The sequence below is a fragment of the Neolamprologus multifasciatus genome, chromosome 9, assembly GCF_963576455.1.
Source record: "Neolamprologus multifasciatus chromosome 9, fNeoMul1.2, whole genome shotgun sequence".
Classification (NCBI taxonomy): Eukaryota; Metazoa; Chordata; class Actinopteri; order Cichliformes; family Cichlidae; genus Neolamprologus; species Neolamprologus multifasciatus.
Window position 1 is genome coordinate 3,090,001 of NC_140447.1, and position 26,973 is coordinate 3,116,973.

The 26,973-nt window shown below is 45.0% G+C and overlaps 1 protein-coding gene across 13 annotated transcripts in view; it reads left to right on the forward strand.

Annotated features, from left to right (window-relative positions):
- LOC146510782 (uncharacterized) overlaps positions 1–26,973 on the forward strand; it is a 119,383-nt gene that overhangs the window by 26,760 nt on the left and 65,650 nt on the right. For 9 of the 13 annotated variants that reach the window (XR_014876066.1, XR_014876067.1, XM_085172639.1 and 6 more), the window contains exons 2-5: positions 2,196–2,384; positions 7,833–7,889; positions 24,378–24,491; positions 25,416–25,502. Coding sequence is in view for 11 of the 13 variants with exons in the window: in XM_085172639.1 (XP_085028765.1) it covers positions 2,196–2,384; positions 7,833–7,889; positions 24,378–24,491; positions 25,416–25,502 (447 nt within the window). In the remaining 2 variants the exon portion in view is untranslated. The remainder of the gene's footprint in view (positions 1–2,195; positions 2,385–7,832; positions 7,890–24,377; positions 24,492–25,415; positions 25,503–26,973) is intronic. The other 4 variants (XM_085172642.1, XM_085172641.1, XM_085172645.1 and 1 more) reach the window with 4 other exon arrangements.

A 26,973-nucleotide genomic window follows, 5' to 3' on the forward strand; every position in this document is an offset into this window, starting at 1 on the left:
GGCCTTTGTGTTCACGTCAGGCTGTATTATTGTTTATATTCAGTAGAGGAGTGTGGAAGCAGACTGTGAGGAGGCTTAACCTTCACCTCAGCTAACACACACAGGCTTACAGCCCAGACTGTATATAAAAGAGACTTAGCAAGACACACACACTCAAGCATATGTTGGCAGACAACACAATAGAAACTGCCCTTTCCCTGGATTTCCTTCCTTTGTTGAATCCAGATTATTTCCGAGTGGCCACACCAGAGTTGTCAGCAGCAGGAGGTGAAAACAGCAGCTCAGCTCCAGCTCGGGTACATTTGCTCAGGTCGAAAAGCCCCAAAATCTTATGAGTTTTTAATCCCAGGGTGGTATTCTGTCCCACTGCAGGAGCTAGGCTAATGAAAAGCCTCTCCTCCTGTGGTTATGTGGGAAACGGCCCATGGAAATGGAAGCAGCTGAAGGCCGGGCAGGCAGCGAACAAAGACGTACGCTATCTCATCCTGCAGTGAATCCAATGACATTGTAGGCTGGGTGGCACAGATCACTCGGCTAACTGTGCAGCTGGTGCAAATGACACACTGTGTACTAAACACACAGATGATGTGGGGTTAAATATGGAAACTGGGGCAACGTTTGTGACCAGCATGGCTTTGAGGTGGAGGCAGCGGCGTTTTTGCGACACACCCTGGTCTGTGCTGGGGACTCGTACGGCTGCTGACACACATGAATACGCCTGTGAGAGAGCTGCTTGTCATTCACGACAGTCACAGTTTACGCCGCGATCAAGTTTTCTGTGTTTCTCACTGATTGTGAGGACGTCTTTTTTTAACGGGCACCACATGTTGATACATGTTGAACCTGTACCCACCAGTATGTGAAAATAGACCTCTGAACCCCAAACGAGTCTAACGAGTGCAAGAGAATTGTTCCTAATTGTCATTATAAGGCTGCCAAACTACAAATAAACAGTTCTTCCACCCAGTTATGTGACTGGGAGCGTTTCTGGGGTGGACACCTGTACCTGCTCTTTGTGCAGTCAATAAGAAAATCCTCCAGTAGATGGGGATAGAGAGTTGAGTTGGTGCTGGCTGTGTTTGTTCTGCAGATGTGTTGCATGGACTGATGATATTTAGCAGCGTGTGGATATGAAACCCAGTGTTTTGGACACAGTGGACGCCCTGATGATGAACGTGTGGAGCAGAATTGAGACAGATTAATGCCGAGCGTGTCTGAGCAGCGGAGAAAGGCTGCTGCTTCTGTGGCCAAGATAATCTGGCATTATAGCTGGAAGATGACGCAGCAGGACTCTGCAGATTCCCGAGGTGGCCATTGGTCAGCTGAACTCACAGATTGGTCGACGACTGCATGCATGCGTGTTCACGTCCATCTGAATCCATGTGTAGGCGCAGACTGTGCTTCTGCCTGGTTCCAGCTCATCTGTTTCATTCAAACACCCTGATCTCGTTTGAAACTCCGCCCCCTTGTGGCAGACGGAGTTTTTATCAGTGGGAAAGTTTTCTTCTGTGTAGTTTCCCCTCGAGCACATGAGCGGTCAGGTTTAGTCCTTGCTGGTGGTAGACTTTAGCAGGGGGAATGCCAGCTAACGCAGGTCTTTTGGCTATGTCTGTCCTACCTCAGGATACAAATCTGAAGCCCAGTTCACATCAAATGTTTTTCCTCTGATCACACCAAGCAAGCATGACTTCCTGAGTAAACGATCCAGTGGGCTGGAACTGAGTTTTTGACCACTTCTCCTATCATTTCCATTTTTCACTTTCTTCCTCTTTCTGTCCGCTCGTTTTGTCTTCATATACCTGCAGACAAAATCCAGGATTCAGGACTCCATGTGTGGAGGTGGGACTAGTAATCCTGGTTTCCTGATTCTTGGATTATTGCTTCCCTTAATCACCACATTTAAAGAAAAGTGTTTTAAAGGTGCAAAGCTAGAGTGATGACATCATGTTTATGAGTGTGCCAGGACTGTGTTTTACAAACAGCTCGTACCCTGAGCTGCAGGCAGTGACGTGGGAGCTGCTCGGGGCAATCATCCCATTTCTAATTACACCCCGAGCATCTTTTACTGATCACATAACGCTGATAAATCTGCTGGAAGTAAAAGGCCGATTGACTTGGATTACTTTAAAAGATGACGATGTACCAGGAAGAAAACACAGGGACTTTTGTTTATTCGTGCGTCTTTCTGTCTGCAGCCATGGCGGAGTTAGACCTGAGTCTGAGCGATGCGCTGACGGACAGCGTTCCCCAGCCCGGCCCGGAGAACATGGTGCACAGGGACTTTGTGGCTGAGCTGGAGGCGGAGCACTTTGACGATAAGGTCGGAGAGACGGTGGGAAAGACGGACTACATCCCGCTGCTGGACAACGATGACGCCAGGGCAGGTGAGATGAACGTGATGTCGTCAGTATCGTGTGGGTGGCAAACACATGCAGGGGAACAGCATGTTTATCTGGATCCATCGATCTAAACGCAGTATTCATTCTTCTTTTTACCTCCTAAGAAAAATATCTTTCACGTAGCTTCTGATCAGCAGCTGATTTCTGCTGTCACAGTGTGCACCGTGGCTTTGTCAGGGTGATGCTGTGGCTAGCAAGACGGATGTTGTAAAAGATGGTCACATGCAACGACATGCAACATGCATGCTCTGCAGAGCTGAGGCAAACTGCTCACTAATGCTCTGTAGTTTGGTTACTTCAACTCCTATTTGATGCATTGTTGATAAAATAGAGGTTGAGCAAGAATAGATGAAAGAAATGATACATCAGCCGATGTTCTTCATAAATATTCTAAAAAGATTTAGCAGCTGTAAACAAAGTACAATAATAAAACAGTAATACCCATAGACTATAACTCTGTATAATATCATTCTTAAAGCAGAGAGGGTGTGTCTTTGACCTGAACTCCAGCTGCTCCTGTATGACTGATGGATGCAGGCGCTGCTGCACGCTGGCTGCCATCTTGGATCTGCTCGGGTGTCATTCACCCACAGGGCAGTAGCCAGAAGATAAGCAGAGCAGCAGTCAGTGCTTTGAACATTTGGCTGGTGAAATGTGGGCGTGACACAGGAAACTGTATTTTTATTGTGAGCTGTCAGTAAATGCTCCGACTGTGTCAGGGAGGAAGTGAGACAGCTGGTTAGAAGTATGCAGAAGAAGAAGAAGAAGAAGTGTCCTTGAGCAACTTGCTTGGCTCCAGAAAGCTTCTAAAATAAGTGTGGCACATGTGATCAGATGCCTTTGGGTCATTAGCCACGGGCGACGTGTTCCTGGGTGCATTTGTTGTCGTGAGGAGTTTCACGTTACCCTGTGGCTGAGTTTGAGTTTGCAGGAATCAGAAGGAATTCCAAAGTTCGAGGACAAACGGCAGCAGCTCCGAGACAAACGCCGCAGCTTGATTAGAATAAGTAAGCTGTCAGTGTCGTTTCCTGTCAGCGCTTTAAGAAAGCAGTAAGTGAATATCAGCAGATATGACATTAAGCTGCTGTCCGCAGTTTGAACTGTGGCTGAGAAGGATGCAAAAGTACACGATCGAATAAATAAAGAGGTCAGCTCTGGTGCAGACAAACAGTAGATGGATCGAATAAAAAAAGAAGTGACGGTTAGCCGAGAACGACTCGGCTCTCGGGCCTGTTTTGGTTAGCCAGACACTTCGGTCAGACAGTCAGACTGTGTGTGGGCGCTCGTCAGTGACAGCCGGCTGCAGGACGGGCCGTGGGTGGTGTTGCCAGTGATCAACTGTGGCACGCTGTGTGCATTTGGACAAACGCACACATGCTGACACGCCGAGTGCCAAACAGCAGGGCGAGGCAGTCTGCAAGTCATTGTCCTCTGTCAGCACGACAGGGAGATGGAGGAGGCGTACATTTGTTGTTGTTTTCCCCCCTCTTTCAGAGCCCCGGTACTCCAGTAATGTGCAGTGCTGCACTCGTGCATTTCACCCGTCGTATTTGACTTTTATCTGTATGTTTTTGTGCACGCCTGTCCTCTCCGTGCTCGGTGGTTGAATGCATCAGCGCGTGTTTATGTACGTATGGCATGCACTGGTTTGCATCCTGCTGTGAAGCGCTGCATCGTTTAGCACGATTAGTCAAGTAAGACTTGCATCTTTATGAAAAACTGAACATTTCTGGACAGCTGACCAGACCATTACAAAGTGGTGAAGAAGAACAGAGATATGGAGCATTTATTCACAAGTTGTTATTATTAAAATTTAGATAAATAGGAGCTTAGTGTGAATAGAAGGGCAACAGTAAAACAAATAATACACAGTTATGAGTAACTTCAAAAACACAAGACTTAAAAAGCCAAAATAAAATGATAAAAAATAAAAAATGTCTGTAAAGCTGAAGAAGCAGATTTAAAGTTTATCTGTGTAGATAAAGACTTCCAGCCGCTCCCAGGCCCTCCAGCAGCCGCTCCCAGGCCCTCCAGCAGCCGCTCCCAGGCCCTCCAGCAGCCGCTCCCAGGCCCTCCAGCAGCCGCTCCCAGGCCCTCCAGCAGCCGCTCCCAGGCCCTCCAGCAGCCGCTCCCAGGCCCTCCAGCAGCCGCTCCCAGGCCCTCCAGCAGCCGCTTCCAGGCCCTCCAGCAGCCGCTCCCAGGCCCTCCAGCAGCCGCTTCCAGGGGTTTAGGAACAGATAAAAGCTGCTTAGGCCGTTTGTCCTTTTTGCACATGTAACAAGCAGCAGGAAGTCGTCTCCACCAGGCACGTTCTTACCTCTGGAAATCATCCCTTTGGTTTTGTAAGCTGTCAGCACAGCGCTCGGTGGGGGCAGCACATAGCGTGACTTTGCATGGTGTGAATTCACCAGAATACCGGCGCTATTTGTACCTGGGCACAATCTGACTGCATCTGACATTTGCACTCTCACACGCACCTCTGTGGGGTGATTTGCAGAAAGGTTCAGAGCTTGTTCACAAAGGGGACAAAGCACGATGATGCCACTGTGGAATTTAAAAGATTTCCATTTGTTTCCCATACCTGCCAGTCTTGTGGAAAATAAACGGTTCCTGTTATTTAGCATTAATTTTAGCATGTGACTAAGCCTAGTCTTGTTTTGGATCGGCAGTTATTTCTTTGCTGTAACACTGCTTCTTGTCAATAAGTCTTTACTGTTTATTAATGACGTTTGTAAGGAAAATGCTTCTGTGGGTTGAGCAGCAGAGTTGAGTGTGTGGGTTGCATCCATGAGAAACTTTCCAGATCTTCTCTGCCAATGCAACAGCTTCTTCTCCTATTGATGGTTGCAGCATCATTTGGCGTGAGCCCGTGTAGAGGGAAGTCAGAGACAGGCTGTGAAGCTGGTGCCCCAAGAAGACAACCCTGTCAGTACTTGTGCACCATAGAGAGAGCAGCTACCTACCTACTGACCATACAGCACACGGTCAGTCTCACACGTCTGCTGGGACGCCTGCCCTTCACCATCAGACCATTTGTGCTGCTGTCAGCAACGCGTGCACCGGAACCTGAACGTGATGCTCATTGCAACAGCTTTTGATGGAGGCAGTGCGATGGTGTGGGCCAGCGTCTCCCACTAAAGCAATGTTGGAGGCAATCTCAGTGCAGAGACATGAAGATTATGCAAGCAGCAGCAGTCCCATATCTCCAGAGTCTGGGACTGAACTCTGTCCATCCAGATGGCAGCACTCGCCCCTACAGTTTAACAGACACTACCTCCGGTCTACGAGTGCAGAGGGTGGAGCGTCTTGCCTGCAGATCTGAAACTCAACCCAACTGAACACTTGTGGAATTAGCTTGAGCCAGATTGACCGACGCGACCACACTGGCTGACGACCCCACAGCAGCGTGTGACCTGCAGGAGGAGGCGGTGCCAGGCTGTTGTGGCTGCGTATGCTTCTTCCACATCCTGCTCCGGCTCCTCTTGTTTTGTCAGATTTGGATTGTCCAGTTCAATAACAGGAAACTAAGACGTTTGACGTAGCAGAGAAGATGTGGAAAGTTTTGTATTGGGTAAAACCCACAAATTCACTTTCCTCACCAGAGATGGGCAGTAACGCGTTACTTGTAATGCGTTACTGTAATCTGATTACTTTTTTCAAGTAACGAGTAAAGTAAGGGATTACTATTGCAAAAACGGTAATTAGATTACCGTTACTTTCCCGTAGGAACGCTGCGTTACTGTGTTACTAAAACCGTGATTTTTTGCGAGAATGTCTCATGACAGTGACGTAAGCGAGTGCGACGTTCGTGACAACAGCTGTGTGCAGATCAACAATGGATCATATATCGAGTGCAGAGAGAGTATGAGCGTGCAGCGTTTAAAGCGTGGAAGTACTGACCTTACTTTGAGTTTGATTCCATAAAAAGTGACAAAAACATTAGTGTCCGTTGTGCGTGGGAAGAAAACTTCTTTTTACAGAGAAAAAACCCTAAACTTCCAAACAAGCACCGAGTAGCTCCGACGTAATGGGAAACTCACAGAGAAACTCACAGATTCTTCCACTGACCGCTGCACACCTGCACCAGGGTAAACCTCCGCCTACCCCACTCCTGCTTTACAGGTGAAAATAGAGCAACAGGACCGCTAGTCTTTGACTTTATTTATTTTCTGCTGTGTTTTACTTGCATCTATTTGAAAGACTGAGTGTAAACACACAAAATATTTATTTTATGTGCTGGAATGTGCAGAAAATAGGTTTAAATGTTAAACTAATTTCTTCCAGTCAGAGAATGTTGCAGATAATTAAATTTTTGCTTGATGCATAAAGTTAAAAGATTAAAACTAATAAAACAAGTTTTAAAAAGAGACTTTTCCATTTGATTACATTTTGTATGATGATTATGTAGAAAAAGTAGAATTGTGCTGAAAGATCTATCACTTTATCACCTATTCAGGCTGTAAATCGTGTTTTTAAAAAGTAACTAAGTAACTAAGTAATTAATTACTTTTGAAAATAAGTAATCAGTAAAGTAACGGGATTACTTTTTGGGGGAAGTAATCAGTAATTAGTTACTGATTACTTTTTTCAAGTAACTTGACCAACACTGTTCCTTACAAATGTCACCATTTAAAGAGAAATCAACAGTATATCATTTATAGCTGAGAGGAATCGTTGGAACACACCAATAATGGACCAAACACAAGTTTCCTTCCTTGTTGCTTCCTGAGTGCTAAGTTAGCACAGAAGAGTGCTGTATCAGCACGTTTATGGTGAAACCCGTTGACAGTATTGATACTATGAGGCCAGACTGAGATCGGCGGTGCCCTAATCAATGCTTTCTGTCCTCATGCTGCTCACTCCTGAGACATTATTAACAGTGTTTGGTCAGTCTTGTCGTTTGTGTTTCAGTTACTTGTGTAAAAGTGTGTCTGAAGTTCACATTTCTCAAACAAAGGTCAATAATTCATAAGTCACATGTCACACAGCATCACTCCTTCAGCATCCTCCCCTGACACCAGCCGATATATGCGTCTCGTTGCCGCCCCTGCCTGACCGTAACTGCCCTTTGTGGTATTAGCAAGCACAGCCGCAGGCAGGCAGACGACAAACACGCACCTCAAGTGAACAACAGCCATATCCAGATGCCCTTTAAAAAGCCAGTAAAGACAGGGTCAGTGGTTTCCATTTGATCGCCGACTCGGTGTGCTGTATGTCCGCCGTGCAGAGCAGCGGCGTGCAGAGCAGCGGCGTGCAGAGCAGCGGCGTGCAGAGCAGCGGCGTGCAGAGCAGCGGCGTGCAGAGCAGCGGCGTGCAGAGCAGCGGCGTGCAGAGCAGCGGCGTGCAGTTTGATTTCCTCTCAGGTCAAACCATTAGCACTCTGATGGTAATGTCTTTGCTTGTTTTCGTGTTTGTGTGTGCGTGTGTGTGCAGACGCGGGTACTGCAATGGAGAATGGAAAGCAGGAAGCTCGTGGGGTGCAGAAGCCTGGTAAGACACATCCCACAATTGCCTGTCCTGCTGGTCTGTTTGCAAAGGCCAGCTGGTCGTCGCCATCCACCCATCATGGCCTCTTGACCTTTACTTGCCTGTCGAGCTTCATTTCATCCATCTGGAGCTTCACGTTCGTTGGTTGTGTGTACCTGTTTGTGTGTGTGGGATGTTTGGGGCTTTTTAAAATCTCCAGGATGCTCAAACTGAGCAGAAACGAGTTTAACGTTGGAAAAAGGACAGAAAAAGTAGTAAAGACTTGCTTTTCTGTTTAACATCAAACTGTATTTGCATGACAGCGAGTCTTAAGTGGCTACAGGAAGTTGTCAGATTGTTGCGCTGATAATCAGCAGGGATCCTTGCAATGAGACCATCAGCTGCACACTGTGTGCTCAGCAGTGCTGTTGATACGATCGGAATAAATTGATCTGGTTTGAAATAATAAGCAGCAGATGAGGAATGCATACAGAGAGTCTAATGAACTATCTGAACTATCTCTCTCAACACAAATAGACCAATGAGAGGAGTGTTTGTTGTGTGTGTGGGTGTGTGCTCCAAAATTTCCTTTCCAGTAGTCTGAGTAGTCTTTGTTCCCACCTCCCAACCTTTAAATAAGTAGCCCATACACACTTCTGTTGCTCTGTTCGCTGTTTTGGTCACGATGCTGATGAACCATAAAGTGCTGCTCTGCATGGCTTTGCTGGAGAAAGATCATGCATGGGTATGTAAGTGATTGTGTATCGTGTGCCTCACTGGCAAAGCCCAGTTCCCACTGCTGCCTCTGTCAGTGTGAAGGGTTGCATCCCTGCATCTTCTACACTCACAGGGAAAATATGGTGGTGGTGGGTGGAGGAGGTCTGTTCTCAACCAATCAGACTCTAAGAGGAGGTATTTGCAGTCTCCAGCCTACTGCTGATTCACTTCCTCTTCACAGTAAATGACACAGACGCAGGTAACTACGTTTAAGCTCTGACCTCGCCGGCTCGTCTATATCTGCCAGTTATTTCCTGTTATTCCAGTGATGACAGGGCCCTGAAAGCCCTGCTCTATTATCTGTTTCACTCTAAATGGAATAACAGTGAACAAAATGATTTGTATAGCGCTTTAATAGTCCCTATGGACCCCAACGCTTTACATTACATCCAGTCATCCACCCATTCACACACTGGTGATGGCAGCTACATTGTAGCCACAGCTGCCCTGGGGCGCACTGACAGAGGCGAGGCTGCCGGACACTGGCGCCACCGGGCCCTCTGACCACCACCAGCAGGCAAACATAATGTGGATTTAAAAGACTTGAGACTAGTAATCATAGACTAACCTAGAAATGGAGTAATACATTTCTGGGGCTGCTGTTCTTTTGGTTAAAGTCATAGTCTCGTTCTCATTTAATACAAATATTCGTTCACATAAATATTTTGCATCTGTTGATCTATAAAAGCATCTGAACTGCACGGTGTCCACAGACTGGTGGAGCATCAACAGCAAACATTACAGTCACACATCTCTGAAAGCATCTTCAGTTTTTGTCTTTTTTCTTTTTTTGCTGATCCGAACAATTGATCCGATCCGTGACTTAAAAGTGTGATCCGATCCGAACCGTGAGATTTTTGATCCCTTGCACTAGGGCTGGGCGATATGGCCTAAAATTCATATTGCGATATAATTTGAAGCACATGCGGTAACGATATATATCACAATATATTCTTTTCTTCTGTATAACGTATTTTCCACACTTAAAATCCTTTAATTTTCTCAAAAATCAAGAGTGCGCCTTATGTATGAATTCTGGTTGTGCTTACTGACCTCGAACCAATTTTGGCTGCAGAAATCTGTTAAAAAATGTTTTGATGGATTGTCAGAGCATCACGGCTGCGGTAGTGAGGAGCTTCGCGGAGTAATCTGGGTCCTAAACTCCGTCTACTTCAGGTCCCAAAGTCAAACAAACACTAAGAGTTAAAAACGGTCTAAATTCTTTCATCTTTAATAAAATCATCAGCGTTGCTGCTTTACCAGGTGTAACAATTAAGTTTAACATCCATGAAAACAGGATTTATTACATTTAACAGAGTTAGAAGTTAGCAGCAAGTTAGCTCGCTAGTTTCCACATAAACATGATATAGCATGTTCTGACTGAGATTTCTGAAACATTAAAACGTACAGCTCTGCTGTCACTTCCAACATAAATGAAGACAGAAAACTAAACAGCAGAGACGTTTGTAGGGTTACTGAAGTTGGACTAGCTGGTATATAATGTTGTGTTACATGATTGCTAGCGACACAGCTATGTTAGCATAGCATTAGCACAGTGAAGCTGGAGGATGAACGCTAACTTTTTTCCCCTCAATAAAAGTTAACGTGAGGGTTCCTGATGGTTAGAGACAAATGCAATCGCATGGCAGGATGCTGTAAACGGGCCAAACTTCAGTCAGGAGAACAACTGAGATAATCCATCCACAATACGAGGTTAGTCATTAATATACTGCAACAACATGTGAACAGAACAGCTGCGAGAGAATTCAACATTAATGAATCAATGTTACGGAAGTGGAGGAAACACAGTTTTTGGCTTTCCCATATTTCAAAAGTGCTTCATCTCTTTGCTATGACTGTCGGCATAATTTGCAGATGATAATGGTTTTAGCCGCTGCGATGCTTTCGACCAAAACAGGTGCAGCTTGATGACATCATCAACATGCGCTATCGCAATAGAGCGGTATAGTCAAAATCTCTATCGTTGGCCAAATTTATATAGTTTCTATCGTATATGGTTTATATCGCCCACCCCCACCTTGCACCACTAGTAGCTGCTAACTCCACTGGTGCAGCTTTGCAAACATCTTTTGTAGATTTAGTTTTCCAAGAGCTTCTTTGTCTACTCCTCGGTCTTTCTGTCGTCTTGGCTGCAGCAGGTCTAAACGGTGAGTTTGGGCTTTTGATGGAAAAAAGGCACCACGGTATATCGAGTGGCTCTTTTAATCTATAACACAAGCAAACAAGAACCAAAGGAAGCACTTCCAGTAGTCAGTCACATGCAGTGAACTACTTCACGTTCAGTTGGTCCATCGTTCTGTTTAAAATCAGCCGTCCTGTGAGTCACTGCTGATTCACATCCTGTGTAGGATCCACTGAGATGAAGTCACGGTGAGGATGGATGCTGATGGCAGTGGGAGGAAGCGGTCTGCATGTCAATAAGTCCATAGTAACCGTCTGCATGCACGGGCAACTTGTGTTACCGTGGTTACCGTGGTGTTTGCATGCGTTTCTAATAAAAAGGTGGTTGATTGGCCACACTGCATCTGTACTGAGATCAGCAGGAGCACAGTTATGGCTGTTAAACCTGTTCTCCTCCTACTTTAGTAAACACAGTGGGTCCATCCATCACTGTTATCGCAGCGGTCCCCGAGGTAAGGACGCAGGCGGTATAAGTGGTAACTGGGTCAGAGGATTGAGAGCATAAGCTGAATCCTGACAGTGCAAATGCAGATGTGTGTGTGTGTGCTGGGATGCTGCATGTCACCTGTGCTGCACGATGCTTCTGCATGGCACACAAACTCAGCTGTAGGATGTCGTTTATCTTTTCATGTGCAGTAATGAGTTGAGGACGAGATGTTTTCTCATTGTTGATTTTGTGACATCTTTACTAACCTGGTTTCTTCCCTTTTCCTCCTTATCCCTTCCTCTTTATCCTCCTTCTTTTCTCCCTGTTTTGTTATATTTACACTCTTCTTTCTGTTTTCTTATTTCTTTTCTGAAATCTTTCTTTTACACTTTTCCTTCTTACCGCTCCCATGATGCTTCTTTTATCCTACGCCCCTGTTTTTATCCTTTCCCAATCCCCACGCTTCAGAGGACTAGAACCCGCCTCCATCGCCATGCTGACTGTCAGCCCGCTGTGCTTCTGCTTCTGTGCACCTCCTCCCTTCTCCCCGTACAACACACACACACACACACACAATCTGTCCTATCCACTGCTCCTTGATCCAGCATGAAGGAGAAAGTCTGAGGTTGTGGACAAGACCTCACATCAGCTTCACACACACACACACACACACACACACACACACTGACTTCAGCACACGCTGTTCTTCCAAATAACGTGTTGCTACACTGTGACTCACTCTGGGTATATCAGCTGTTTCTGGACGTCTGCACGCTCACATTTAGAATTCATTACTTTGAGTTCCTGTTTGACCTCAGTGGTTTTCCACTGTTTCCTTTTTTTCCAAATCAGCCACATTTGTCCGTTATTAATAAAGTCATGTCCTATTCATGTCAGTTTCCCAGATGTAGGAGCCTAAAGTCACATGAACAAAGTCGTGTGGATCTCCTCTCTGCGTCTCTTTGTCACACTGAAGCCAGCAGTAAAGTTTCTGTTCGTGTCCTCACACACTCAAACACTCAAACACCATCCAGGCATGAACCCTCTCAGAGCTGCCAGTGCTGCAAGCCGGATCTGTCAACACCCAGCATCCAAAACACACACACACACACACACACGAGGTATTTGTGTATTGAAACCCTACAGAACTATTTATTCTTTTTCCCGGTTCAGTCCCTCCTTCCTCTCCACCATCCTTAATAAACTAAATGTGTAGGTAAGCCCAAGTGAACGATGTCAGGGAGACGCAGTTCTGTCTTTTATTCTTTTTCACTGAAGGATGAAAGTTTGGTTTGTAGCTCTGAAACTTTCATTTCAATTCTTTTTAATTGCTGTTTCAAAACCGTGCGTCTTGTTAAATCTTCTTAGAGCTGTTGCTGTGTTTGTTGGGTCTGTGGCTGCGATCATCACGTTTGCCATCGGTTCCTGGTAGCCACGAGTTAACATCCTGGAGCTGCCGTCCACAGCGGAGTATGCACGGTGGCTTTCTATCACACAGCTCTGCCTGCTGACCAACATCCACCCTGATTTTGCGTCTCTTGCCTATAAATGAGCAGCATTTCTCTGTGATGCATTAAAGCTGCATACAGACCCAACAACAGTTCAGTGGAGCTTTCACCATGAGTGCAGTCATGTTACCTGTTAACTTTTTAGATGCAGGGATTGTTCAACTGTGTGCCACAAAGGTGTAGCCTGTTTCCTGTCAGCTGTTGTCATCGTGTCGATCTGCGTGTCCTTTTTAGACTCTCTCTGTTGTCTGCCAATAAACAGAAATATTAACACACACTCACCGGCCTTTGAGTTCTCTTTCTTCTAACCACACGGCTCTAAACCTCTGACTGCTTCCTATTTCTGTCTCTCACAGCTTTGATATTAGCTGCAATGTTTTGTTCCTTTTCCAGATATTCCTCTATCGTAAAGCTTTCTAAGAGAACAACATGCTTAATAATCCTGCCTGCAGCCTTTGGAGGCGGCGGCGTTTCCTAACGTAACGCTGGGAGATTAGCGTGTGCCACCGTGGAATCATTTTCCGCTGCTTCTTAGAGCTGAAGCCTATTTCTTTACGAGAAAGCCGTCATTTCTTTTTCCTTTGTGCACATTTAATCTGTTGCACAATGTAAAAAATGGCATTTTGGAAGGAGGTTTTGCAGCTATATCCGGTTTTTGTCTTTTTTATTTGGAGTAACAGCTCATGTGCTTTTTTTCTACAGCTTTCCATCATCCTCAGCTGAACTGCAGAAAAACAACCAAACTGGTCACTTTTGGCAGGAATGGACATTAAGCTTATTTTTATGAGCACATTTGGTTGACAAGCTGCCATCACAACAAATCACCATCAAACAAACGTGCAGAAGAGCGAGCGTGGAGTTTGTGTGTGAGGTTCATGGTGGGAGTAATCCTCCTGACATGGAGCAGTTCGAGTCAGGTGCAGGTTAAGTTGATTTCAGCTTTCATGGCAACACGCCGCTCTAACGCTTTCTGTCAGAATCTTCAACACGGGGAAGAAAATGTATTTATTATTTTTAGATCATTCGACTTACTTTAAGAAATGTTTGTGGAATATTAAAACTGTTGATGAAGGAAACCGTCTGAACACTGTAGCATCATTCTGCCAAAAACCTCGTCGTGGTTTTTTTATTAAAGTCCGTTCTGCAAACCTAACGCTCACCTGAGCCGGCGCTGTGAGGTCACCGCACTAACCGTGGTCACGGAGCACGGCGGAGGTCTGCGTCAGGCAGTCACAGTAGTGCTGAGAGGAGGTGGAGGCGGGCCAGAGGGCGGAGGAGCACCATGTTCAACACCCAAATTACATTAAGGAAAAGTATTGTGTGAGCTGAAGTTGTGGGATTTGGTTTCCCATCTTTCATACTGTGGGAATCATGTTTCCATGGAGCAGCAGATTCCTGTAGCCTCACGTTCTCACCTTCCCCATGGCTTTATTTTCCCCTCATCAGAGACATTAAGGTCATGAAGAACCTGTCTGCACTTATCGAACGGCTGCTACTACGAACCAAACTAGTTCATCTGAGTCGTGCCATGAACACTGATATTCCGAGGAACGTTTTCAGTGTTGATGTCAGAGATGAGCACCTCCCTTTGGTTTGTGCGCTCAGACTTTTTTTAAAAGGTAAAGTTACATTTCAGCTCGGAGAAACATTTTTCTATCGATCTATAAATTTCTAGTTAACATCTAGTTCATACCAAGAAAAATTAACTAATCCAAATGAACCCTATGAGGTTTCCATTGGCTTAGACCAGGCAGCGACTTCCAGCATCCAAATGTAGTCCGCTGGTCGCTCCGCCTCTTTCTGAAGTGCTTTAGGTCAGCGGTCTCCAACCTTTTTTGTGCCACGGACGGTTTATGCCCGACAATATTTTCACAGACCGGCCTTTAAGGTGTCGCGGATAAATACAACAAAATAAAACTAGTACCGGTACCGAAAAAAAGAAGATTTATTCATAACACACGTGAAAAGACCCAGGAAAACTGAGTTAACAATAAAAACGATAAAATAACGCTGAAAACCCTGAAAACCATACATTTCACACCTGAGCCTCAACTCTCGCGGCCCGGTACCAAACGACTCACGGACCGGTCCAAGGCCCGGGGATTGGGGACCTCTGCATTAGGTTTAATCCTTCATATCTTGAGCCTGAATGTGCAGCCATGAAACATGGACGTCTACATGGACGAATACGAAATATTTGGCTGGTAACAGCCACCAGACAAAGTACAGACATTCTGTACTTAAGTACAGTAGTGTAAGTATAAATACTACTGTTGAAAAAATACTCCAGTAAACGCTGAAGTAGTGATTCAGTTAAAAAGTAGAGCCTCTGAATGTACTCTCTTTGGAGGACGTTTCTATAGCGCTCAGCTAACTGAAGCTCGTGCTGTATTAACGTAATGATCAAATAATATCAGTAGATGGATCCAAACTTTAGTCTCACTTCTAAGAAGAAAAGAAGGAAACTTATTATAATTTACATGTAAGCTTTAAATGTCCAGTTTCTCAAACCCCACTGAGCATCCTTCGGTTCGCCTCTCTCCTGTCCTGTCTCAGCAAATATGAGCAAAGAAAAGAAAGAAAGAAGGTCATTCATCTCCTTAATCCTGACAATAGAAACCACCAATCACTGATGTGAAGAAGATCAGGGAATGTTTGTCATTCCGTGGAATGCTCATCTTATTCCAAAGCTTGTTTCCGGGCTGAGACGAGGAGGTGAGGGAGACACAGTGACATCACAGGTGTCACAGAGCGGGAGAACGTATGGAGGGAGGAAGGATTCACTGACAGCTATGTATATGTGCGTTTGTGTTTTAAAGATGTCTGCAGGTCCCACACACACTCGCGCTACAGAGACGTCACGTCAAACACACCTCGCCTCCCTCCTGCCTGTCAGTGCACATCACTCACACACTGCATTAGCCGTCCACGGCCTGGTTTCCTCCAGGACCTCGACCTCCTCCCCTCACAGGTGCAGCTTCATCGTTACATCTGTGTTGTAGTGTTTCACACGGGAACAGTTCAAGATGAACACATGTAAGCTAACAGGGTGTACTTCAGGCCACGCCCACCTTCAGAGACGGTGCAGGAGATATAAAAGCAGCTTCAGTATCCAGAGGACCACTAGAGTACCATATGGTTATTTCTGGACAGCGTCCATGACTTTAGAGGGACTTTAGCTCTCCTAATCCTTTCAGGATATGTGATGTGCTCCCTTTCTTTCTTGTTCTGTTTTCACATTTTACCCTGTAAAGCAAAGTTTTAAACACCAATGAAATGCAGCTTCCACACCTCGACATAAACATTTAGTACAAAGTTCGGGGAGGACGGCTCCAGGAACGGTGGATAGAAATTTACCGCCACGTACTTGGATTCAAACTGATTCCAGCTACATGATTAATGCGGCGGCGTGGCTGAATCAACAAGACACCGTCGATGTTTGTCAGGGGCGAACGGCGGTCTGTCCCCTCGATGAACCGTCACTGAGCGCCTGTGGTCCTGCAGCAGCCCTGACCCGGCCGCTTCATGCTTCCTATCACAGCTCAGAGAGGCTCAGGAGCAGGGAGAGGAGGAGGTCAGCTGGAGGACAGCAGCCTCGCCTGCCAGCTCTGACCAGATCAGACCGTTTTGGTGAAGCAGAGTGTGGTTGCTGTGAGCTGCTGTTCTCACATATTTAACTGTGTTTTGCTGCGTTGTCATTTGGGATGTTTCACTCATTTTAAAACCATCTGATCTCGACTGCCTGACGTCCTCTAATTGTCGCCAAATTAACGACTCTTTTGCTCGATAACCTTCGTAGAAGTGCTTCACAGTCGTGGGTCTTTCTGTGCTCAGAGCACTTCACCTGCAGCTTCCTTTGTCATCATTTTATCTTAGAAATCACGCCATAGCCACGAACCTAGTTGCAAGCTGTCTTGTCTAAACAGTGAAGGATTCCTAAAGATCCCAAGTATGCCATGGCCTCGTTCTCAGAGAGCACGCTCTGCACTTTTTCACTATTAAAGGAAGTTCAAGACGGATCTGTGCAGGCTTTGTGATTTACTGCACTTTTGTTTTCTTAATATAAGCTTTACACCAAAATAAGTCCCCCCCCGGGTAAGATTGTGTGCTGACTGTTATTCACAGCTGTCCCATCCATCAGTCTCTCATACCTACTTTAAAGGGTAAGAAGGCCACAGCAGCTTTACAGTGTTGTTCAAAGCTCCACTGTGTTTAGCAGGTTGGAGTCTTTGCCGTGACCCTGTCGTTGTACTGATGCTGTGCAAATGTTTATTGTGATGCTCTCTCATGTTCAGCTGTTTTTTTGTAAAAAGATAACAATGTTAGCCTTTTCTGCAGCTATGGGGCATATATGGTATCACTCTTGGCTGGAAGCAGCTTAAACAATGGAAAAAACATCAACTTTGTCCAAAAACCTCTCATGTTTAACTGTTTCCCACTTTTTCTTTGGTCATTTTAGCCTTTTTGTCCAGGGTGAAGGGAGTATCTGCCATCAAACAAGAAGACAGCCGCATGTAGCTATGATGGTGTTTGCTAGTTCACCTTACATGCATTAATGTAATAACGTGGTTAGCCTACTCAACGTAAATTACACACGAACAACATTAAGCTACTCACGCAGAGAAGAACGGCTGCTGCTGCATCATCATCCTCATCATTTCTGCTACACTGGCAGGGCTAGGGGCCAGGACTCTCCTCTTCGGGTTTTTGGGGGATGTTGCTAACTCCGGGTCGATAACAGGCACCACACCCGCAGTAGATGTGCTCGGTGTGAGGTCTCGCAGCAAGCTATCAAATACGGCGCATTTCTCGGCTTTTAAAAAAACGCTATGCGTCGCCAGGTGTTTCATCAGATTTGAGGTGTTACCTCCTTTGACAGCATCACAGTATCAGCTTAAAGCACTTGTTGCAGCTGCTGAGTTTGCATCTTTTGCTGTGAAGTACAGCCAGACTTTGACCGCTTCACCTTGGGCATTTTTAATCTGTAGCTCTGCTCTAAAAGAACGTACGTACCTGGACCCGCCTACTATCCTCGGAAACGTAAAATGATTGGCTAGAATCTAAAGTGTATCACAGCTCAGGAAAAAAAAGCACCGAAATGTGCGCTGCTTTTCAGTCTGGTTACTACCGTTTATGACAGAACCGAGATACCGGTACCCATCACTAGTTGTGATGCTGTGTTGTTTTGACCTGACAGGCCCATTGTCCTGGTCAGGCCTGGTACAGAGTCGCTCTATCTGACAGAGCAGCAGAAACATCACAGTTGCTTCTTTGACACTGTGCTGCAGCCTTTCATGTTCATGTAATTTAGTGACCCCGTTCTTTACCTACGATGTCTCTTATTTTATTTTGGGTGCGGTTCTGGTCCCTAATTGTGGTTACGTAAGAATTCATCTTTTTCTGAATGGGAGCTGAGACAGATTACAGCAGCAAATATGTCACAGTCTATTTCCTGCAGGGTTTGAGATGTGTAGCTTGCAGCAGTGTAATTTCCCATTCGTGGGACTAATAAAGGTATATCTAATCTAATCTAATCTAATACCAGATCAAGTTAACATGCAGGTAACTGTTAGCTGGCTGAAAGTACAGCAACATGGAACAATACATGGAAAAGAAACAGAGGAAAAAAACAGAAATGGGAATAATCTTTGTACGGTATTTTTTTTCAAGATGGCTAAAAATTTAAATCCTGAATCATCTGAGTCTGATTGCTGATACTTCACAGATTAATTTGTAATTGTAAGCAGAGCCTGTTTGAAGGTGATTGGTCAATAGGTGAACTACTAATCAGCGATTGGTTCAAGAATTCTTCTCCTGTGACGTCAGTGAGGTGTGTTTACGGGGCTGCTGTCACAGCGAGCTTATGATTTGTCTCTGAAGGATGAGAATCACTTATACGTGAAGCTTTGTAAGATCCCAAAAGACGCAGGAATAAGTAGTAGGATTTAAGAGTGTAATACCGGACTGAAACAGAAGATGGCAGCACTGCATGTACAAGGATGCCAGCTGCCGTTAAACCCCGAAGAAGAAGAAGCTGTGTCCCAGAATTCATAGCGCAGCCCTGCTCGGTTTCCAACAATGGCGGCAGCTAGTTAGTTTTAATATTACTCTTATTATTCTTTCTGGGTCACAAAATAAACGTTTAACATATTTTCAGGCGAGAATGTAGCTGTGTAAACCTCAAATATCTGCTCAGTTTATCAAGACACCACATATTTTCAAAAGCGCTCCGACGTTTTCGGAGACGTCTGTTACCCACTAGCTCGATAGCTAGCCGGGGGCTAGGCTAACTAGAGCCGTGAGAACACCGGACTCCCGGCTAATCGTCTTCAAACCCACCGCCGTCTTTCGCTACTCAGGTTAAACATATATAAGTCACTTAGATAACTTAAAAATGTTATTGTTTGGCTTTTTTTAGTATTTTATTTGTTCCTGAGTAAATCGGTTTGGCTGAGATTAAAGAAATGCTTGAGAATATCCTCCGGTGTCCTGTTATATTTTAGATAGCAAGGAGCAGACAGCTGAGTTTATTAAACTTCACCGAAACAATCTGCAAATTTCATTAAAATTTAATAAACTATCATCTTGTCTTTATTTTTAGTTAGCACATACCTTAAACACTTAAAGCTGTAAGCTAATGATAGTTATATAAGAGCAGATGCTGCTGGTGCAATAATCTGTAGTTTTACGTCCAATGGATGATGATCTGATTAGTCGACTATCAAAATAATCGTTTGTGGCAGCCTAGTGTACAGACACAGACTCTAAGTGTGAGTGTTGACTCTTGAAGTATCGCAGATCATCGTCCCATCAGTCATTATGACTTGTAGGTAAATGGGAATATAAAGCCCCTCTTTCACACTGCTGAAGCGCTCAAAGCACTTTACTCAACGTGCCTTTTTCACCCAGTCACACAAGCACTCCAGTTCATCCAAAGCTACGGTGTTAAAATTCTGCTCTAGACTCGTAGTTGTTCGGTCAGGTCGTAGGCATGAGGTCATAACTAAGTCAGACTGACTGTATTCCTTGGCTGACTCCTTCTGCATCCTGAAGTTGTCCTCCGAGTCCTACAATGCCCCCTCTGCAACTAGTTCATGCATGAGTAGGATTAAGCAAAGCTTGTGTGTGTGTGTGTGTGTGTGTCCTCAGATGCCTCTGATGTGTCTAAGCAGTAGCTGCTGCAGTCTGTGTTGCCATATTTTGTCCTCATACTGAGGTCAGGCCACCCCCAGCAGCAGCAGCTCTTACATAATGCAGAATTTAGCTTTCAGTGCACAAAGACTCTCACTTATTATTCTCGGGCAAAAGTCACACTTTGAGGTACGAGCCCTGACTGGGCAAAGTCACCCTCTTGTTTCATACTAGCTGAGGGGTTTTGCTTTTGGAGGCTTGTTTTTAGCAGCATTGATTGCTTACTGGACCTACAGCTGCAGCTGAAAGAGCCGTAGTTAATCTATTAGCATCAAGCACGTAACAAGCAAATCGTTTCTTTATGGAGTCAGTGCCTGTTCAAACACTTTCAGCACAAAGCTGTGGTAACAAATGGGAGTTCATTTCAAAGGTTGCTTCTTCTGGAGCCTCTTTAGCACACGGCTAAAACAAATCCAAGCCGTAACATTGATGAGTATGTGGGTTAAACTGGCACCAGCCCGCTGTTTTCCCAAACAAACATTAGAGCTAGCAGGTGCATTTCCATTTCACTTCAGATAGCCAAACAACCCTGCTGTGTTAACATCAAACTCATTGTTGCAGCCAGGTACAAAAGTGACCCCCTGAGACTTCCTCCTTAAATCCAGCTTCACAGAGTTACATATATGACAGTTTTTGAATTAAATTATCAAATGAAACTCATACATTTACTGTTTTATGTCCACTTTAAAAAATATGCCATACATGACAGCTTATGCTTTACAAATGTAAGACTGGAACTGGAGTGGAACTGGTTTCCCCTCCTTTTTAAATCAATCCAGTACCTCACCAAATATCAATTTCAGCGTGAGCCGCATCCAGATGCTATGTGAAAGATGAAATGACGACATTTGAACATTTGCAGAATTTTATGGTTCAGGAAAAGCAGGTTTGCAGTTATGATCTTCCATTTAATCCATTTTTACATGGAAACATTGCTGCTTTAAGATGTGTCACATGTTTGATCCATTTCACTTCCTTATTGGTTTGTTTTTTTATTTAACAGATGCAGACATTGGTTAACATTCAACTCTAGACAAATGTTAGAAAGCCAAACGCTAGCCTGTTACCATCATATGTGGTGGGACCTGTGATACCACAAGAAAACACGAGTCTGCTAGCGCTAACACTTCTTTAAAAATGACACACAACAGCAGTTTTCAAAATCTGAGGTTCCCCAAAGTTTAAACTTTGCATTACAAAGTTAGCAATGCTCAAACAACATCAGCCAGCAGAGCTCAGGGTTGCCCTGTAGGGAGACAGTGAAAGGTCAAGCAGTCATGATGAGTGTTGACACTGTAATGAGCGTCCTATTGCGCACTGACTCACCTGCTAGGAGCTGTTCAAATTGGCGCACACACTTACCTGCGCTCGCTCGTGCTGCTTCACAGTCGGTCTCCGTCCCTCTTTCAGGCTGAGCAGTTCACCATCGCTACATTAAACACAACAGCACAAATCCAGCATGAAATCTTCCCCTGTGGACTGAACTGAACTACTCAAAATTTAGCTAAAAGACCTGAGGTGCAAAAACATCCACCAAGCCCAGATCCCATTGTTTCACACAAAAGTGAACACTTAAGTGCAGATTTCAGCCCCTCGGACGCTGTATCTGGTGTGACGCAGATAGTACGTGCAGACGACTTCAGAGTGGATTAAAAGACGAATATTGAAATGAAACTTTCTGCAGATATCTGTGAACGTGCCAAGATCGGTACAAGGAAATGAGGCATGAAAGATCAGCACGTTGTAGGCAGAAGTAATTACATTGTAAGTAATTTTAAGCAGCACGCTAGTCATTTTAAATTAGCAGGTATTTTACGGGAAAGGAGACCAAAAATATAGTGTAACTGGTTTAAAGTTTGCAGAAAAAGAATCAATATTTCCCATCTTCATTGTAAGTAGTTGGACAGTTGGCAGTATTGTGGAGTGGCTTAACTTTGACTAACTTCCTGGTATTTTACGGGAAAGGATGTGCTGCTTTCCAAAGTTATGCTAGTTGAAAGAGGAGAACAGTCACGTTCATATTGGTAACATAAATTGAATAATAGAACATCCAGCCATCATGCACATCAGCATACTTGATGTTAAATAAAACAAAGTTTAACCCAGAGGCTTTGGGAACATGAGAGTCCTGTTAGGCTTCAGGATTCAGCGTCTTTACATCCAACACATTCGTACTCCTGAAGCGTAACACGCTACGCCATGTGACAAATTGCTGGTATGTTACGCTTTCCGGTCACCCACCAATGCATTCGGAAGCAGGAGGAAACTTGAGAACCGTTTGGACTAAATCTACACATGTACATTTATTTTCCTCTCATCATGAATCACTTTGGAAAACACTCTAACACCATTAAGAGTGCGGTTAAGGTCGGGAATGGTCTCGGGGGTCATTCAGCCTTCAGATAGTTCCAGCAAGTCTTTAGCAGGCAGTTAGAGTCTGCTGATGACGTGCATCTCAAACTGTGCTGCTACAGCTCTGTGGCGCGGCTAGCTTATGTCGCTAACTCCACGAGCCGCCAGTGCTGCATAAAAATAGAAAAATAAATGTTCCTTGGTGCGATCGGACTAGTGGGCTGTATTATGAACTGTTCCCAATGTAGCTGTGCAATTTATGTAGAAGTAATTTGTTTATTTCTTTTTTACAGTTATTTTATGGGTGGGTGTAAGGTCGATGCTGGATTATGGAACGCTGTAAGCCCACATGAATCGGGGTGATCGTGGGAGAGTTGGGTGTTCGCCTTGTAATCGGAAGGTTGCCGGTTCGAGCCCCGGCTTGGACAGTCTCGGTCGTTGTGTCCTTGGGCAAGACACTTCACCCGTTGTCTACTGGTGGTGGTCAGAGGGCCCGGTGGCGCCAGTGTCCGGCAGCCTCTGTCAGTGCGCCCCAGGGTGGCTGTGGCTACAATGTAGCTGCCATCACCAGTGTGTGAATGTGTGGATGACTGGATATGTAAATCGCTTTGGGGTCATTAGGGACTAGAAAAGCGCTATACAAATACAGGCTATTTACCATTTACCACATGTGTGAACAGCTCTGACTGGAAGTGAAGCAAGGTCATACAAAGCGTGCAGAAAGCACGGTTACAAAGGCTTCTGATTGGTTGTGTCTGCTAGTACAACTTCTACTGTTGCCTCAGAGATGTTTTCTTTGAGTGATGGGTGCCTAGCAGACAGTATGGTGTTTCTAATAATAGCACAGAATCAGAGCGAATTGAACAATATTTGACATATCTTCCTAATCTTCTTTATCGAGCGGTGGTTCGTGTACTGATGAGGGAGCAAGGTTCCATACTGTGCACTTCAGGCTCTGCTCCTGCTGGTTTCAGCACCTTGGACAGAGCAGTAGAAATATGTGCCTGTAGCCTGTGATCTGATTGGTGCGACAGAGGGACCGACCCAATCCAGCCTGAGCTCGAGCACCAGTGTTTTTGAGCGAACGGTGACCCTGCCGACGGAATGTTTTCCTGTCGAGACAGACGACGTGCACCCCGCCACGGCCCCCGTGCACGTCTGATATATGAAAGCTTTTTTGACTTTGGGTGGCGTCCTGTCTGTTCGCCTCACCGTCACCCTCTGTGGACACAGCTAGGAGAGGGTTGCCAACGATGTATCCCTCCTTCTCTCCAGCTACTCCCCTCCCTCCATTACTCCCCTTCCTCAGTCCCTTCCCGTTTCTTCTATTCCCGTTTGTCTGCTCTTTTACGCTCGCTCATCCTAGAAATCCTCTTTTCTGCTTTTCTTATCTCTTCTCACTGAAACTTCTGATCGATTCCTGACGCCAGCCTGTCTTTCCCTCCTCGTCCTTATTCCATAGACTCTTTCCGTTTTCACCTCTCGCACCCAAACAATCAGTTGGAGGTCTGGGACTTGTTGGACAAGAATGGAAGGATGATTGCAGGGTTAGAGAGGAAAGGAGAGGCAGTGTGAGGGGAGGCGCTAGCTGGCGGGGCCCGGGACCTGAACTAGACAGACAGTGAAACGTCACCACACCAAAGCCAGACTCTGACTGTGTGTGTCTGTGTGTTTGTGTGTCTGTGTGTGGTGATTTTGTGTGTGTATGTGGGGGTTCACAGTGTTAGTAGCTCACAGCCAGCTGAGGCTGCAGCGGAGACAGACAGAGGCACTGAGCAGCACATAGCAAACACCACTGATTGTTGGTTGTGTAGCACTGGGATATCTGCTTTTGGAGGAAATTTAGCAGGTGAGCGTACAGTTGTGTGTCTGTGTGCGTCGTTCTTTCGTGCAACAGAACCCTCCGTGCAACTGTGTATATTTTGGCAATGCCTGTTGTATTTGTGTAATGTGTATGTCAGCATGTTTGTGTGATTTTGGTAGCCTTGTGTCATTAAAATGAAGACATCAGCGAGGTGAGTGAACTAACATTCAGCATCTGTGTCGCGGCTGCAGGTAGTAAACTGACCTCGGGGGGACAGACGGCAGCGTCGCACCCGGAGCCGCAGGGGGAGGTGCGGCCACACTCGCTTGACCAGCAGCAGGCCTCGGCTTCAGACTTCTTATCAGGTACAGAGTTTCTTAATTTGTTATCACTGATTCATTTCTTTTGGACCTTCTGTGGTCACAGTGGGACATTTTCAGGAAATGATGTCGTTTTTGACTTGGATCAGAAAAACTGGGCTGGACCAGTGCTCCAGTCTGACTTTGTAGCTTCCAAACCAGTGACTGCCCCATATCCAAACCATCTCAGGGTTTCTGTGTCTCAGAATCAGCTCTAGATAGAGTTTGGGCATCACACACACACACACAAAGCAATGAACATGATGTCCAGGGAGGATTTAAGAAAACTGACATTGTTGATTAAAATGTTTGCATCAGTTGTTCTCTGGGATTTCCAAAAAGCTTCTCACGCTGGCTGATGCTCGCCTGAGCGCGTCTTAAAGGCGCTCGGGCCCAGAGAAGCAGCGCGGTTGGAGCTTCACGTTATTTTGCGTGGTGGAGCAGCCTCAGAGTCGCCACCACGTTTCCAAACCCATGCAGCTTATTCGCTAATGTTTTTTGTCTTTGTCCAATGTAGATACAAATTATATGCATTGCATGGTAAAAACCCAAATTACTGTATAAATGTAGTTTAAATGTCTTCATTTTAAAGTAAATGTTACTCTTAAAAGATGCAACGGGCCTGAGAGGCTCAGCCTCTGTGGGCCACTCCTTTTATTCCCACTCGTGTTTGTGTTTAAAGTATTTCTAGCATCATACCAACACAGAGCAGCATAGACTGTATGTAGAATAGAAATAATGATTTGTATCTGCTCTCCTCTTTGCTGTCTGCCCTCACGTCACACCTTTTCAATCGTTAATGCTGTCACGCCCAGCGGCGCCTCCACTCACTCGACTTCTCTTCTACATATTTGCCTGCGTCTCATTGCTCTCTCTCTTCTCTTGTCTTCTCTTCACCTTTTCCATCGCTCCCTCCTTCCCTGCTGCCAGTCTCCGTGGCAAGTTATTCTAATCCTCTGGGCTTTCAGACCAGCCCTGCACAAAAGATGGATGCTAACCTGATGGGAGCGTTTTCAGGTATCCTCCCAATATTTCCTTCTAACAGAATCACAGATGTGAGTGCTGTTGTAACAGCAGTACTGAGATATTAACTGTGTGTGCGTGTGTGTGTGGCAGTGGTCGGGTGGCTCGCTATCCCGCGCTGATCAGGGCTGATCGCGGGGGGAAAAAACCTGACCTAAACAAGGTCAAAAACATAAATTATCATTCACAGAAGAAAATGAAACAGCATTCTACTGCTGTGACAAAATAAATCCATAAATAACAAAGTCAAGTAATTAATGCCATGTTTCATACAACAATCAATAAACCATCATCTCTTATAATGAATTTCATTCAAAAGACTGTTATAGAAAAACATTCTCATGGGTCCCATCAAAGTATATCAGCAATAAAGCTAATAAACATTATCCAAAGTTAATCAAATATATTTACAAAACTCATTTAATCACAGGTGTTGCGCAACAGATTCAATAATCTAAATGGAATTTAACTCAATGCAAAATCCCATAGGCCGTTTTGGCATTTCATCGGAAAAGTAACAAAAAACATCCAAAACGGACAAAATTAAAAAATCAAATCACTCGTTCAACTCCAGATACGTTAAGTCAACATTCGGCCATAGTGGGATAAACAAAAACAACAATATTCAATAAATAAAACTAGTAATTGCACTTCCTGTCGCTAGCCTAGCATTAGCTTACCGGCGTTTTAGAATGCGCGAGCGCGGCTCCGCATTTTCATTCATTGTGACAAAACAAAACAAACTAATAACTCACCGTTGAGTCGATAGTGAGGTGGTGTAAAGATGAATGAATCGGCCGGGTTATTGCACGCTGTCAACTGGTATGCAGTGTAAAATCTGTCAATAAAGGGACTGGCGGAAGTGGGGGCAGAAGTTACCGTGGTTACATGTGCGTGCGTGTGCGTGTGTGAGATATGTTGCTTATCATTACTCAGCAACACTGTCTGATAGGGTCTGTGTCACACAGGGCTCACTCATGCACGGAGAGCCTGCTACACATGATGAAGTGCTGCGTTGTGTCTGCAGCTTTGATATTGTCAAATATTGTCATATTTCAGAATATGAACATTGTAATTATCTATTGTGTATATTTAAAGTCAGGGCTTTGTATTCTGTGTGCATATGTGGATTTTGAGGTGTTTACAGTATCAAATATTGTGTTAACCTCAGAGCAGCCGAGTAGCACTGAAGCACTCCTGACTAGGGATGGGTACCGGTATCCGGTGCCATCATGGCACCGGTTCTGACATAAACGGTAGTAACCAGACCGAAAAGCAGCGCGCATTTCGGTGCTTTATTTCGGTGCTTTTTTTTTCCTGAGCTGTGGTACACTTTCTTCTTCCTTACATTTCTATTGGCGGTTGGCAAACAACTGAAAGGTGCATTACCGCCACCAACTGGTATGGAATGATACACTTTAGATTCTAGCCAATCATTTTACGTTTCGAGGATAGTAGGCGGGTC